This window comes from Gadus macrocephalus, chromosome 21 (assembly GCF_031168955.1).
Source record: "Gadus macrocephalus chromosome 21, ASM3116895v1".
In the NCBI taxonomy this organism is placed as follows: domain Eukaryota; kingdom Metazoa; phylum Chordata; class Actinopteri; order Gadiformes; family Gadidae; genus Gadus; species Gadus macrocephalus.
This window is the reverse complement of record NC_082402.1, coordinates 2,694,636-2,709,526: the sequence shown is the minus strand read 5'-3', so window position 1 is coordinate 2,709,526 and position 14,891 is coordinate 2,694,636. Positions and strand designations below refer to the sequence as shown.

Below are 14,891 nucleotides of genomic sequence, written 5' to 3'. Positions count from 1 at the left end.
GTTCCAAAAGGTTGAATGTTATGAATTCAAAGATGCTGAGTGGGTGCAATTCAGCGTTTCGTTAACGGCGATTTGTTCACAGAAATATCCTCTTTCTCATTTTCGAACTCAAACTTTATTGTTTTCCCTTTATACAACCAATAGGATATCGCTGTTTTAAAGAAATGCTTTTAGAAAATTTCCTTGTAATGATTTAGATTAAGAAGCATCAGTCTCAAATACAGCACATTTATTTCCATGTCAATTACAGGTACAACATTTTGACGACATACAATAACATACACTTAAAGGTTTGCTGTAAATGTTACAGGAAGTTGGAGAGCACCATTTCTATTCTGATCTTCTGATTGGTTATTCCTAAACTCGCTCTGGCCCAATCACTACTCGGGGATACAGGAACAATATGAACCACCGGAAACAGGTAAATTTTTGGTCAAATTTGAGCCATATTAGATATTTTTTTCAAGAATTCCAAAGGCATTTTTCCCTCCTATTTTGGACCGAGCTGTTCCACGGAGCAGCTCCTCACCCGTCGAGGTTGGTGGAGGTCAGGGAGGGGGGGAATCACGTGGAGGCGATCAGGAACCCGGAGAAGGAGCAGTGCACGTTGTCCGCCGCGAAGACGCCGTTGCTCTCCTCGTCCGGCACCTGGATGAAGACCCGGTCGTGCGCCTGCAGCTGCAGCACGGTGCTGCCCGACAGCTGGTCCAGGAAGCCCTTGTTGTACTCGTCGTAGGAGAAGAGGACGGGCTCCTCGTTGTGGTAGAGCGCCACCAGGGCGTTGGCGCCGTTCACGTGCACGTGGTAGGAGAAGTAGTAGAGGCCGGGCACCTGGCAGGAGAAGACCCCGCTGTGGGCGTCGTAGTGGCCCTCGCCGTTGTACAGCACCTGGTTGAACGCGATGGGCTGGCCGGCGGCGGGGTAGGCGGTGGTCAGCACGGCGCTGAAGGCCGACATGGGGGCCTTCATCTCGTGGGGCATCGCGTACTCCTCGGCCTTCATGGGCATGGCCATCTCGTGGTGGTAGGCCATCTCTCCCGGGGGGCCGGGGGGGCCGGGCCTTCCGGCGGCTCCGGGGAGCCCGTCGTGGCCACGGGCTCCCGTGTTTCCGGGGGGCCCCATGGGGCCGCTGATCCCCTTAGCCGTCAAGCCGGCGGGGCCGGGCTGGCCGGGGTGGCCGGGGTGGCCCTTGGCTCCGGCGGGGCCGGTGATGCCGGGGGGGCCGCCGAGCCCTCGGCCGCCTGGAGCTCCGTTCTCGCCGCTCTTCCCGGGGGGTCCGGAGTGTCCGGTGTGGCCCTTTGGCCCGGGGGCGCCGTTGGAGCCGGGGCTGCCTGGGGACCCGCCGTGTCCCTGGACTCCTTTGGGGCCCAGGGGACCAGTGTGACCAGTAGCTCCCCCTGGACCAGTCAGCCCTGGGGCTCCGGCCTTACCTGTGAATCCCTGAGCACCTTGGTCGCCCTTGGTCCCCTTGGACCCTGGCTCGCCCACCAACCCGAGGTCGCCCTTGGGTCCCACGGCGCCGGTCTCTCCCTGGAACCCTCTGGCCCCCTGGGGGCCGACGGGGCCGATGGTGCCGAGGCCGCCGGGCTGGCCCGTGTACCCGGTGTGGCCGGGCTCTCCCTTCTGTCCCGTGGTGCCGGAGGTACCGGGGGACCCCCTGATGCCCGGGTTCCCGGGGGTTCCTGGTTTACCATTACCGTCGATGCCGGGGGCGCCGGGCTGTCCGGAGGGCCCCTGAGGCCCCTTCTGCCCGTGGGACCCTGGCAGACCGGGCGAGCCGTTCTGACCAGGCTTGCCTGCCCCTCCCATGCCGGGGGCCCCGGTGTGGCCCTTGGGCCCCTGCATGCCCATCGGTCCTGGGGCGCCGTCTCTTCCCGGGCTGCCGCCCTTCCCTGATTCGCCGGGGTACCCGGAGGCTCCGGGCTTGCCGACTCCAGGTAAGCCGGGCATGCCGGAGGGCCCCTGAGGGCCTCCTGCGCCGGGGGCGCCCTGGGGTCCGACCGACCCGTGGCCTCTCTCTCCCTTCAGGCCGGGGAGGCCGGGGATGCCGGGGTGTCCCTTCAGACCGGTCTCTCCTCGGGGCCCCATGGACCCAGGCAGGCCGTGGGGGCCGGGTTTGCCCGAGGCGGTCAACCCAGCGGGTCCCGGGCTCCCGGAGGACCCTGGCGACCCTCGGGGGCCCATGGCCCCGTGGGACCCGGGCGCACCCTGGAGGCCTGGGCCCCCGTTGCTTCCTGGTTTCCCGGAGCTCCCGGGGGTTCCGGGTTTGCCAGCCTGAGAACGGCCCGGGCTCCCGGGGGCGCCGGGGGGGCCGGCGGGTCCCTGGTACCCGTGGCCGGCCTCACCAGGGGGTCCAGAGGGGCCCATGGGGCCTGGCTCACCGGGAGGGCCCTGGGCACCGACTGGAAGAAAAGGAAGGCAGATATATTATGACTCATGATACGTCAAGAAGAGAGTTTATATTGAAAGCATAAGGCGGCGCAGACGGGGAATCTACTCTGGCTGATTGGTCCTCGTGTTAGAAGAGTTCTCATTCGTTTTTGGTGTCAAAAAAATCAAACGAGTGGGGCGGCAGGTGCAGCTGAACCTGCAGCAGGGGACTTTGTTATTGTCGATACTCAATACTGTCACGGATGAAGATGAGGGCACATGGAGGACTTATTTGTGACACAGGGAGTATTGATTAGCTGTTCTGTTACGCATCACTTGATAGAACACATCAGCTCTTTGCTCTGTGTTGCTGAGGGGGATTTCGACATACAGCTGACACACTCAAAGTTTAGATGTGATCTTTTACTTGAACCAGCCGTGGATCTTTGCACCACGACCTTTTTAAAGAGTGTAGAATCATTTCCACTCCACCTTTAATCATGTAGTGTGGTCAGGGACAACACCAGTTGTAGACAGGATGTTCCCACTCAGTCCCACTATCCTGTGGGTGCCGCACCAGTTCATGGGCATTGCCCTCTAACGAGCGTGTTCCATACGTTCCGCCTCTAACTTCCTGGGCCAGCTGAGGTGGCTGAATGTATGGTTAGTGGTTTTCCAGTTGTTGACCCCAAATTTTGTGCCACTGAATTTGTTATTGAGGGCAGTGCAGCTCCTTGGTTTGTGTTCTGGAATGTTCTTAGTGTCTGGGACCGGACGCGGCGCACAACATAAACATACTTCCTCGCTGGGGAAGCCTGATGCCGTCGTACTGTATGTGTACTGCTCTACCGCTGCGGACACACTGCATAAAGACCTCAACTGCTTGAGTTCCCTCTGGCTTTGACCGCAGCCTCCCCGTTGATAGGAGGATCAAATTGACCCGAGCTGGGTTGGTTCAAGGTCCGCAGAAGTCGCACCTGCGGTGGTTTGAAACGGTTACTCCGTGTAATTTCCTACATAATATGTAGGAAATGACAGAAGTTTAAACTTAAATCTGTAGTTTGAAACTATGAACTGTTCTACAAAACATCCTCGTATGGAGTCCACTCTGGGCTTTGTGATTCTATCAGCTTGTGTCAATGTGTGGAGGAGGACCAGTCGTCTGCTCGAGAAGAAAGGTTGAGCGAAAACACAACACTGCGATGGTGCTGCAACTGCACGTGTACTTAAAAACAAAGGGCTGGCAGAACCCCCCGCCACACGAAACTGTTCCAAAGCAAACCAGAGATGGTTAAGTGTGTGTTAGGGTGGAGTGTGTGTGTGTGTGTGTGTGTTAGGGCGGAACCTTCCTGGATCACCGCAGCGTGACGGTGATGATAGTCCTGACGCCCAACCCTTCCTGAACTGTGATGAACTGTTCCTACGTCTCTCTGGATGCAGTCAAGTATCATGACCTCTGAAGCTCATCAATATCCCACTTCATTTGCCATCTATTGTCATTACTGAATGAGTCATCTCAACAATGTGCACATCTGTAGCAAAATTAACTTCATGAATCTAATAAATGTGTACTCCGTCGTACTGGAAGTAAAATAAGTCAGTTTCAGGCGATCTACAGCCGCGAGCTACGTTAAGTAGCGACGGTGTGTTTACGTTTAGAGCTTGATGTCTGGAATTCACGCCGCGCTATTGACGTTGTTTGGGGATTTTTCTTTCAAAGAAGCCAGACTGACGAAACCACAGAAGATTGTTGTAATGAGTTTGGTGCTTCTGGTTTTATGGAGTTATTTTAATTTGAGCTCTTGTTGACGTTTGGGTGTAATTCACTTTTATGTCAGGCAGTTGTTAAATAAATAAAGAATGAACCACTGTCTCTTAAAAAGAAAAAATAAGTGTTTTGTCTGGGCGTAGATTTTTAACTTTGCCAAGACTTGGTGGCCTAAGGGGCTTTCAATGAGGGACATGCCCTCAGCAATTAACCCAGACCGCTGAGGTCTGAGCTTATTGCAGTCCTCATGAGGTCTGCTCTTCCCATTTCACATTCACACACATTCGTAAGTCAGTGTCTCTGACCATTTAACCACAGTATTGGGCAAAGGGCTAATAAAAGTGCACCTTGGTCCATGAAGGTAGGTTTAGAGAGGAGTTGAAGTCCTCTTCAATACGAAGAGTTCCTGCTGAATTGGGCCTTGAAAAACGCATTTCATTTTGGAAGCTTGCTGAACTGATGGCTCTAAGAGCAGCTGGATTAATCATAATTAAAACTATTTAATTATGATTTTCATGGTTGATGACTTTCACGAGAAAGACTTTTGATAACTCATCAAAAAAGATTTAGTTTGACGACATTGTTTTTGCATTTGTCCCATTTCTAAACTATCTATACGACCCCTATTTAAACTTTCTGGACGGGTGACAGAGGATCGGGATCCTGTCCTGCATACGGGTGTGGAGGTGTAGAGGTGGTGTCCCAGGGGACGTGGCTCACCCTGGCTCTTGACCTGCTGGGCCTTAACCTGGTGGCCCTTGACGGGGTAGCTCTTGGTGACCCTGGCGTGTTGGTAGTGCCGATCGGGAGTCGCTGCGACGAGAGCGAGCAGGACGAACAGAACGCTGGTGACGCGGAGATCCATGATGGGACGCTAAACCTGGGGAAAGACAGGAAGAGCATTTCAACACGGGGGTAACGTCACTCGACGTGAACACATTGAAACTCCACCGGACACAAGCAGTCAAATTAAAGACAATGGGTCAATCATCAGCCAGTACTGAGAGTGTTGGATTACAGTTACACACCATTTACAACCTATAATACTTCAATTTTGCACCTGCTGGCTCAGTAAGAAGCACTTGGGTTAATCTCAGACCAGTTTGGCCATTCCTGCTCCTTAGCTGAGCTTCCACCTCTCTGCTCCACCTCCCAACTCTCTGCGCCACTTCCCACCTCTCTGCTCCACCTCCCACCTCTCTGCTCCTCCTTCCACCTCTCTGCTCCACTTCCCACCTCTCCCATTGTCCTGGTCAGACCAGGTCCACATGCCCTGAATATCTTGTGTCCCCCATGAAGACTTCCTGTCCCCCATGAAAACTTCCTGTCCCCCATGAAGACCTCCTGTCCCCCATGAAGACTTCCTGTCCCCCTTGAAGACCACCTGTCCCCCATGAAGACCTCCTGTCCCCCATAAAGACCACCTGTCCCCCTTGAAGACCACCTGTCCCCCTTGAAGACCCCCTGTCCCCCATGAAGACCACCTGTCCCCCATGGGAACAGGAGGGCCAGGTGATCCCAGGGAGGAACCAGAGGAAGACCAGAGGGGAAAGACCAGGAGATGTGAGAAGAAGGACCAGAGAGAGACCAGGAAAGAGACCAGGAGAGACCAGAGGGACAGCGAGACTAGGTGGAGGCCAGACCAGAGAGAGAAGAGCCCTTACCTTAGGTTCACGCTCCAGAGAACAGAGGGGCGTCGGGAGGCTGCGGTCCCGGGTTAAATCCTAGAGTGTGAAGACGTCTCTGCTCAGACCTCCTGCTGCTGCTTCCTGGGCCTCTGGGCTGCAGGTCTTTATACCCTGGTCCTCTCCATCCCACAGAGGCCCAGGCTCCGAGGCTCCGCCCCACTCTGATGTCATGGTCTTTAATGAGGGGGTGCCGCGCATGACTACGGCTGGACCCCGCCCCTCCTGCTGTTTTGTTTCTTCCTCCACCTCTTCTCTCCTCTCTTTCCTTCTATCCTCCTGATCTCCTGTGAAGCTGCTCCTGTCTTGGGTTAAGATCTGGTCTTGGGTTTAGACCTGGTCTTGGATTTAGACCTGGTCTTTGGTTTAGACCTGGTCTTTGGTTTAGACCTGGTCTTTGGTTTAGACCTGGTCTTGGGTTTAGACCTGGTCTTGGGTTTAGACCTGGTCTTTGGTTTAGACCTGGTCTTTGGTTTAGACCTGGTCTTGGGTTTAGACCTGGTCTTTGGTTTAGACCTGGTCTTGGGTTTAGATCTGGTCTTGGGTTTAGACCTGGTCTTTGGTTTAGACCTGGTCTTGGTTTTTTTTGGTGGTGAACTGGTCTTCTGAGGAGCTGCAAATAGCGGGTTTCGGTATTGTCTTGAGTTTGGACCTGTGATCGGGTCCTGGGTAGACGACCTGATCCCTCTGTTCTGTCTTTTGTGTTGAAACATTATCACAAGTCCGCCGCTTTGTGGTCGTCGATTTAAAGGGTTAGGGTTAAGTTAAGTTTCCCTTTCTGTTTTGAAGCCACTCAAGCTGAGGAGGTTCAGAAAACTTCTGGAGTCTGTTTGTGGGGTGTTGGTGTCGAACGTCTTATTCAAAAAGAATAACTCTATCATGAAGTCTCTAACTCTTGATGTATTTCCAATACTGGCACTTTAGCATCATCAATCAACCAATAGACCAATGTGGCACTTTTGAAGGATATTGGTCAGAATCCAACACATTAATGTCCTGACATGCAATAATACTTCTGGCTACATCAGCGTCAGTTGAACGAGAGCTTTTTTATGTGCCACTCTATTTTGTGTGCAAAAATATAATCAAATGTGAGTGAGATGCAGTACCACACTGAGACACCGGAGGGCAGAGTTGGGTCTCCCTCTTCCATGGGGGTTAGGGTTAGGGTTCCCCCAGCCTATGGTCAAGGGTAGTGTTTTACTCATGCCATAAGAAACGTGGATGCTAGTAAGGTAGTAAAGTTGTTTAGGTGACACATGGGGGTTCCAGCAGGAGACCGAGGGGACTTTACTATATCCATACAGAGAAGGTTCATATCTCACAGAGATGAGAAAGCATTGTTTATTTTACTGCACAAAGTATTAGATTAGTCCTCATGGGCCACAGCCACCCCTGATCCGATAGCCGGTCTGAGGGGGTCCAGGTCTGGATGTGGTCCAGGTCTGGATGTGGTCTCGTTCTGGATGTGGACCTTCACCAGCGTGGTGTCGTGTGCGTGCGGACGGCAGAGGTTGTATACGAATGATTACACGTTGCTTCATGGCTCAACGGCACTCAAGATATTAAAATAGATCCCCGGTTTATACTTTATTACCCACAGCCAGAACGTTGTGATTTAAATTCAATTAAGTTGGCGTGGGCACGGTGTCACACCCTGCTGGGGATACAGAATGAAAAAGAAGAAAGTGGATAATCCACCATTAGGAGCATAATCGGTAGGTTTGATGCTGAGAAACCTTTTTTTGTTCTTTATCACAGTTTTACACAAAACCCACAGACCAAAATAACCTGATGTGTCATGGATTCATTTCCCCTCTTCTGTCTGTCTGTGAAATGTGTGTTTCCCTCCCCTTTATCTGACCATGAAAGTGGCCCCTAACCTAACCCTAAACCTCACCTAACCTCACCTAACCTCAACCTAACCTAAAACTAGACCCTAATCAAACCTAACCCTTAACCCACCTTAACCTAACCTAAAACCTATCCTAACCTAACCTAGCCCTTACCCATAACCTAACCTAACCTTACCCGTAACCTATCCTAACCTAGCCCTAGCCCTTAACCTAACAAAGCAATCTGTTTATTGGTTGATGTATCGTCCTTCAGAATCAGGATGTAATAAGTAAACCCGACCCTACCTAATGTGTACAATTTACAATATACAATTAGGGCATTTAGCAGACGCTTTTATCCAAAGCGACTTACATCGTTTAATACACACATTGACACACCGACGGCAGAGTCAACCATGCGAGACGACAGCCAGCTCGTCAGGAGCAGTTAAGGGTTAAGTGTCTTGCTCAGGGACACATCAACACTCAGCTAGGAGGAGCTGGGGATTGAACTAGCAACCTTTTGGTTGCAAGTCAACTGCTCTACCTCCTGAGCTAAGCTGTGTGCCGGGTTCTGTTGGGCGGAGGGTCTGCCAGCGTGTCGCCTTGAATCTTTCAAGTCCTCTATAGAGTAAACAGGGGCTGAGGCGCAGACATGACGTGATGATCTGTGACCACATGAAGTCACTGGGCTCTGGCCCAGTTCCTACGTAACACACCCTATGGTAAACATGAGGTCTATGATGGAGCTCATGTCTGTTGGTAGTCTACATGTGGTCTATGTAGGACCTCAGGTCTGGAGGTACTCTACATGAGGTCTATGATGGAGCTCAGGCCTGGAGGTAGTCTACATGAGGTCTACGATGGAGCTCAGGCCTGGAGGTAGTTTACATGAGGTCTACGATGGAGCTCAGGCCTGGAGGTAGTCTACATGAGGTCTACGATGGAGCTCAGGCCTGGAGGTAGTCTACATGAGGTCTACGATGGAGCTCAGGCCTGGAGGTAGTCTACATGAGGTCTATGATGGAGCTCATGTCTGTTGGTAGTCTACATGTGGTCTATGTAGGACCTCAGGTCTGGAGGTACTCTACATGAGGTCTACGATGGTGCTCAGGGCTGGAGGTAGTCTACATGAGGTCTACGATGGTGCTCAGGGCTGGAGGTAGTCTACATGAGGTCTACGATGGAGCTCAGGCCTGGAGGTAGTCTACATGAGGTCTATGATGGTGCATAGGGCTGGAGGTAGTCTACATGAGGTCTATGATGGTGCTCAGGGCTGGAGGTAGACTACATGAGGTCTATGATGGAGCTCATGTCTGGTGGTACTCTACATGAGGTATATGATGGTGCTCAGGGCTGGAGGTAGTTTACATGAGGTCTATGATGGAGCTCAGGTTTACATTCTAGGGCACCTGGCATTATTACATGTAAATCACCCCACCAGTACCTGGTCATTCCATTATCTTGTCTTGGCTAATATTTTTACAGAGAGTAATTTTGCCATTAGCTGTGTTTGAAATTGTTCCCTATCACGGATATAGTGCACTATATAGGGTGCTCGCCATTTTGTAGTGTTGTTCGAATTCTCAGTGGTTAATTTCACTTTCAATTTCAGTGCACTATATAGTGCACTTAAAATACCCAAAATTTGAGTGTACATATGATGTACTCTACATGTTACTATGGAAGCATATATGTAGCAAAATTCAAATGGCAATGCAATTAGGAATCACATTATGCATTTGACAATTCATTATGCAATTTTATAATGTAATTTGTAAATACGTTATTCAAAGTGTATTTTAACATGCAAAGTGACAATGCAATCCTCAATTAAATTTGCAAAAGTTATAACAATACAAATAGAATAACATTTTGTCAAATTCTTTGAGTTCCTTTATACAAATTGAAAAGCTATAGCGTCCCCGTGATTGCAATCCACTTCGCCACGCTCCGTGTGTTGCGATATTCAAATGACATTTCAATCCGCAAAACGGAATCCAAAACGGAATCCAAAGAGGGAATCCAAAGAGGAATCCAAAAAGTCAATATGCAAAGTGGCAAACGTATCAGCCAATCAGCGTCTGGGCGGGAACTACGTCACTTGCTCGTAATTTCCTTGTTCACTTCTAGTTCGTATGTGTCAGGTGGTCCATGGTCACCAATGGAGATTATTGATACGCTCCGAAGTTTGGCCGATGATGTGGAGAACAATCGTGTTGAAGACACAGATGCAGTAGATAGAGTGAGTGTTCTGGGAGATAGGATAGGGCCTAAACATTTTTTTTGTTTGGTTCCGGTTTCCGACCGACCCTGTCAATTTATGTGCGACCCAAATTATTTTATGAGCTTTATAAAAAAAAAAATAAAAAAAAATAATTTGATGCAAACTATAATTACGTTTTGGTACAGCACCTCTTCATTCTGTACAAGGATGAGCGAATTTTCTCGTTTTTAAATGAAAACAACCTACCTATCATTCGCTGCCGCTGGAAAAAATAAAATCAAAAAATAAAAAAAATTCTACCTACCCATGACCTCAACTGACAACCAACAGGAACCAAACTTTTTTTTTTTTTAGGCCCAGACGACTTATCCTCACTGGTACGTTTTGACGCCAGTGTGGTAAACACAAAGATTTCCCAAGTGCTACAGGCACTGGGTGCGAAACATAGGGTCGGGAGACCCACCGTCTCCACCCACTCCTCACCGACAAAGCTCTCCACAACCTAGCCCCCAGTTACCTCTGGGACCTCCTCCAAGAATACACTCCCTCCCGCTTCCTCCGCTCAACCTCTACTGGACTACTATGCATCCCCACATCACGACTCATTACGAATGGGTGCCCGGTCATTCAGCTGTGGAGATACCCTTGGAGACAATAGAAAGTGACGTAGTTCCCGCCCAGACGCTGATTGGCTGATACGTTTGCCACTTTGCATATTGACTTTTTGGATTCCTCTTTGGATTCCTCTTTGGATTCCTCTTTGGATTTCCTCTTTGGATTCCTCTTTGGATTTCCTCTTTGGATTCCGTTTTGGATTCCGTTTTGCGGATTGAAATGTCATTTGAATATCGCAACACACGGAGCGTGGCGAAGTGGATTGCAATCACGGGGACGCTATAGCTTTTCAATTTGAATAAAGGAACTCAAAGAATTTGACAAAATGTTATTGTATTTTTATTGTTATAACCTTTGCAAATTTAATTGAGGATTGCATTGTCACTTTGCATATTAAAATACACTTTGAATAACGTATTTACAAATTACATAATGAAATTGCATAATGCATTGTCAATTGCATAACGTAATTACTTATTGAATTGCAAATTGCATTGCCATTTGAATTTTGCTACATATATGCTTCCATATGTCACTCCCGTATACCACAATGCAATGCGGCCGTGTTTTTCCGGAGGAGAAGAAGAAGCTGAATAACCGCAAAAAAGTCTCCGGCTTTCGTTTAGAAATGTCAACAATTTATTTGGGATTTAACATAGAAAATGTAACATTCAAAATTAATTAAAAAAAACTTGAACAAGGAAATGTAACATTCAACATCAATACAACATCCAGCTTTCCTCGTACATTATGTGGGCACATCCGTCTGCGTCACACAAATACCCGGCGCATTTACTGATGCAAATGACATGTAGAAATGTTCAGTGTAGTGTCTGAATTATCGTTTTTTCATTCCCTATATAGTGCACCATATCATGAACACTATATAGGGGATATTGAGTGAGTGTATAGGGAACGATTTTGAACACTGCTATTGACTGAGGTGCCGATATAAACTGAATAGAAGTGAAAAGGCCACTAATTGGCCGTTGGATTTCAACGAACGGTTTGGTCTCCAGGTGGGTGCTGGCTGCAATTATAACAACCAAGATGGAAAAAACACAGAGCCTATCTGGGAATACCTGAACCGGATTCCTGCTGGTCTCCCTCACCGTCCTGAAGACAGTGAACCACAGAGTCACCGTCCTGAAGACAGTGAACCACAGTCACCTTCCTGAAGACAGTGAACCACAGAGTCACCGTCCTGAAGACAGTGAACCCCAGCGTCACCAACCTGAAGACAGTGAAACACAGAGTCACCATCCTGAAGACAGTGAACCACAGAGATCGTCCTGAAGACAGTGAACCACAGAGTCACCGTCCTGAAGACAGTGAATCACAGAGTCACCGTCCTGAAGACAGTGAAACACAGAGTCTCTCTCCTGAACCTAAGACAGTGAAATACCACGACCATTTGTGGTTTCTGTTTGGTGTTGCAGGACACAGCTCATTTCATTTATTACCACACAAGGATGTGGATTAGATGAGGCGGCTCCATCTGGTGTCTGTGTTGTTGTTTCAGGTCAATAACCTGAATCCATAATGACCAGTACTGTACTTTTTATGCATGCATCACCGGATTCAACCCAATAACACTATTTATTTGAAGAACAAATAAATAGCTCTTACCCACGTTATCCGTTTCCCCAAATCCCACATGTTAAATATGCCTGGGTTCACTGTGAGGTTTCCCTTAAACCCATATCCCGTTATTGGGCTCTTTATTTTGGTACTTTTACAGGCCAGACTCCTAAAGCCGAGTGCTGCTCCACAGTGACCAGCCCGAGTTCAGCCGAGTTTGGAATGTTTGAATGTATAGATATCCCGGGATTCACCGGGAACTTCACACCCTACGGTTTCACACTGTTGTTTATCTGGCGGTGAGAGCGGTCAGAGCGTACCGAGTGAGCTCCGTGCAGCAGGACGTCGCTTTTCCTTTTCTGGTATTGTCCCGACAGTGCAGTCTCCCTCTCTGAGGTGCTCAGACTTTATGGTAAAGGACTTATTAACGCAGGGGAACATGATCAGCAATCGATGCAGGTTGCAGTTTCACAAGCACCGCTTAAAGTGGATCGTAAAGTGCACCGTTGGGAGACTTCTCTGTTCCATCATTTAATTTCTGCTTGGTATTGAACTTCTTGCTCTTGCTGTCGCGACCGCAGATCCATCGGTATTCCCGGCGACTCAGGGTGGGGTCCCCACTAAGGGGAAGAGGAACACTGTTTTAGACTGGCTGGTGCACGGTGGATGTCAGACGTTGGGGTTGTTGTTTGGTCGGTGTCAGACTATTCTGGGTTCTATCTCATGCCCATGTGGCCCCGTTTACCATGCTTGACCCCTGAGGGGCCAATGGAGGTGTTTGGTTCCAAACCCATCCCTCTAAACACAGTCGTTGAGGTTTCATGCTTCTTTCAGGAAGCATGGTTGGTGTTTACCAAATTACGAAGCTCTCAAAATAATTACGGGATAGAAAAAAGGACAGAAGGGAAAAGTGTAGCGTTGGCAGGGAGGTTTTCCCCGCGGTCGATGGAGCCCAACCTACGCGATCCTTTAGGTGACGCTCACCATTCTGGACTATTTTTACTGACGCCATCAAAGCTGGGATATTTGTCCAACTGTAAACTGTGGGAAAACTCCAAAAGCCAGTGAGCAGGACATCACATATCAGTTCACAGAGGGTTGGCTCTAGGTGATGGGTCAAAGGTCATATCACTGAAGTGAAAGCTCAATGAAAGCAGTTCAATCCCCCCCCCCCCCTCCCCCCTTTCAATTATCCCCAAGGAGTCATAAAAGGTTTGAGATAATCCGCTTTCGAGGAAACTACCTTCCCCACCTCGTCCAATCGGAGGAATGGAACCTGGGTGTGGTGCTGATAGTTTCACTCTCTGGTATCCTGGGTCGGGCATATTGCGTATAAATCGTTCTCCTGCAATCTCAGGTCTGTTGTTTTTGTCGGTTTGGTGGTATTTTGGTGCCGAGATGGGATGGACTCCCAATGCTATTCTTAGCGCTAAGGGGTGTGGAGGGCTTTTAGTTGTTGTTGCAACTCGCTACCCTTCAACAGAGAGGAACAAGGAACGTGCTATGAGCAGTGCTCGTTCCTTCTGGGACATTCTGTCCACGGCTGATGCACAGATAGTGATGGACACGCACTAGCTCATGAACGGCTGTAATGGCTTCAATAACAGCAATTACTGCTGGGGTTCAAACGGTACCTCACCTTCGCAGAAGGCTCCCGTGCTCTAAATGGAGCGTCAAGGTTTACGAGGTATATTTTAGATTCTGTTGTGTTGTTGAATCCTCGTGGGAATAGGAGTGTGTTTTTATGCTATGTAGCTTTTGGCTAAGATGTGCTGAAGTGAGGGTTAGGGTTGGAGAGAGGAAAGAGAGAGGTGGTGTGCAGTTGTCCGTTCATCTCACCCCATTTCAACTGTAATGTACACAGCTGACCTCAGAACTTAACTAGCCCATCAAATCTGGTCAGGAATTTTTCCACTGCTTTGGTTTCCACTATGAAAACCGGATTGGGTCAATTTTGGTCTCCTTTTAAGCTTGTCATTTTATATGTTGTTATATGTTGTTATTATCTTTATTTGTAAATCTCTTTTTAAGTTCTATTCCTGTCCTGTTTTGACCCACATTCTCCATAGGGGATAAATGAAGCACATTTAATGCTACTTGGATATTGAAGGCAGTTCATTCTGTTCTCGGCTGATTATTTTAAACCAGGTAGGTTGGTTTATGTTGAATATAGGTTCTGCACCTAAACTCCTGGTAAACAGGGGGCCACTGATGACTGTAACCTCTGTTAGTTTAGCTGATGAGGTTAGGGTTAGCTGATGAGGTCAGGGTTAGCTGATAGGCTTAGGGTTAGCTGATGAGGTCAGTGTTAGCTGATGAGGTCAGCGTAATGGTTAGCTGATGAGGTTATGGTTAGCTGATGAGGTTATGGTTAGCCAATGAGATCAGGGATAGCTGATGAGGTTAGGGTTAGCTGATGAGGTCAGCATTAGGGTTAGCTGATGAGGTCATGGTTAGCTGATGAGATTAGGGTAAGGGTTATATAGGATGAGGGATACACGCATTACTGTTGACCTGTTTGTGTGTTCATGAACAGGTGGTTTATTTAAAATCCTTACCAAAAATGGAGTTTCCAGTTTTTTTTCTAATCTATTTAATTTAATTGTATTGTATTGTGCGCAGCTACATTATCCTGGCCCATAGTTCAAGATCTCTCTGTGTTGCTCCCATGAAAAATTATCCTTAGAATCTCCATTAAAATGCCTTAATTTATATCAGAATCAAAGAATTTATGGAAGGAAAAGGATTTTGAATTTTTTTTAATTCAGTTTGAAATCAGAGAGAGAGAGAGAGAGAGAGAGAGAGAGAGA

General features: G+C 48.7%; 2 protein-coding genes across 2 annotated transcripts in view; one reads left to right on the top strand and one right to left on the bottom strand.

Moving 5' to 3' along the window:
- Positions 1-14,891, top strand: part of nt5dc1 (5'-nucleotidase domain containing 1) — a 46,452-nt gene that overhangs the window by 4,639 nt on the left and 26,922 nt on the right. The window lies entirely within an intron of this gene.
- Positions 215-5,992, bottom strand: col10a1b (collagen, type X, alpha 1b). Its single transcript, XM_060042355.1, has 3 exons — positions 5,803-5,992; positions 4,859-5,018; positions 215-2,402 (listed from the first exon to the last, which is right to left on the bottom strand). Exons 2-3 carry the CDS (start codon positions 5,001-5,003, stop codon positions 565-567), a joined length of 1,983 nt encoding a protein of 660 aa, XP_059898338.1. The 5' UTR covers positions 5,004-5,018; positions 5,803-5,992; the 3' UTR covers positions 215-564.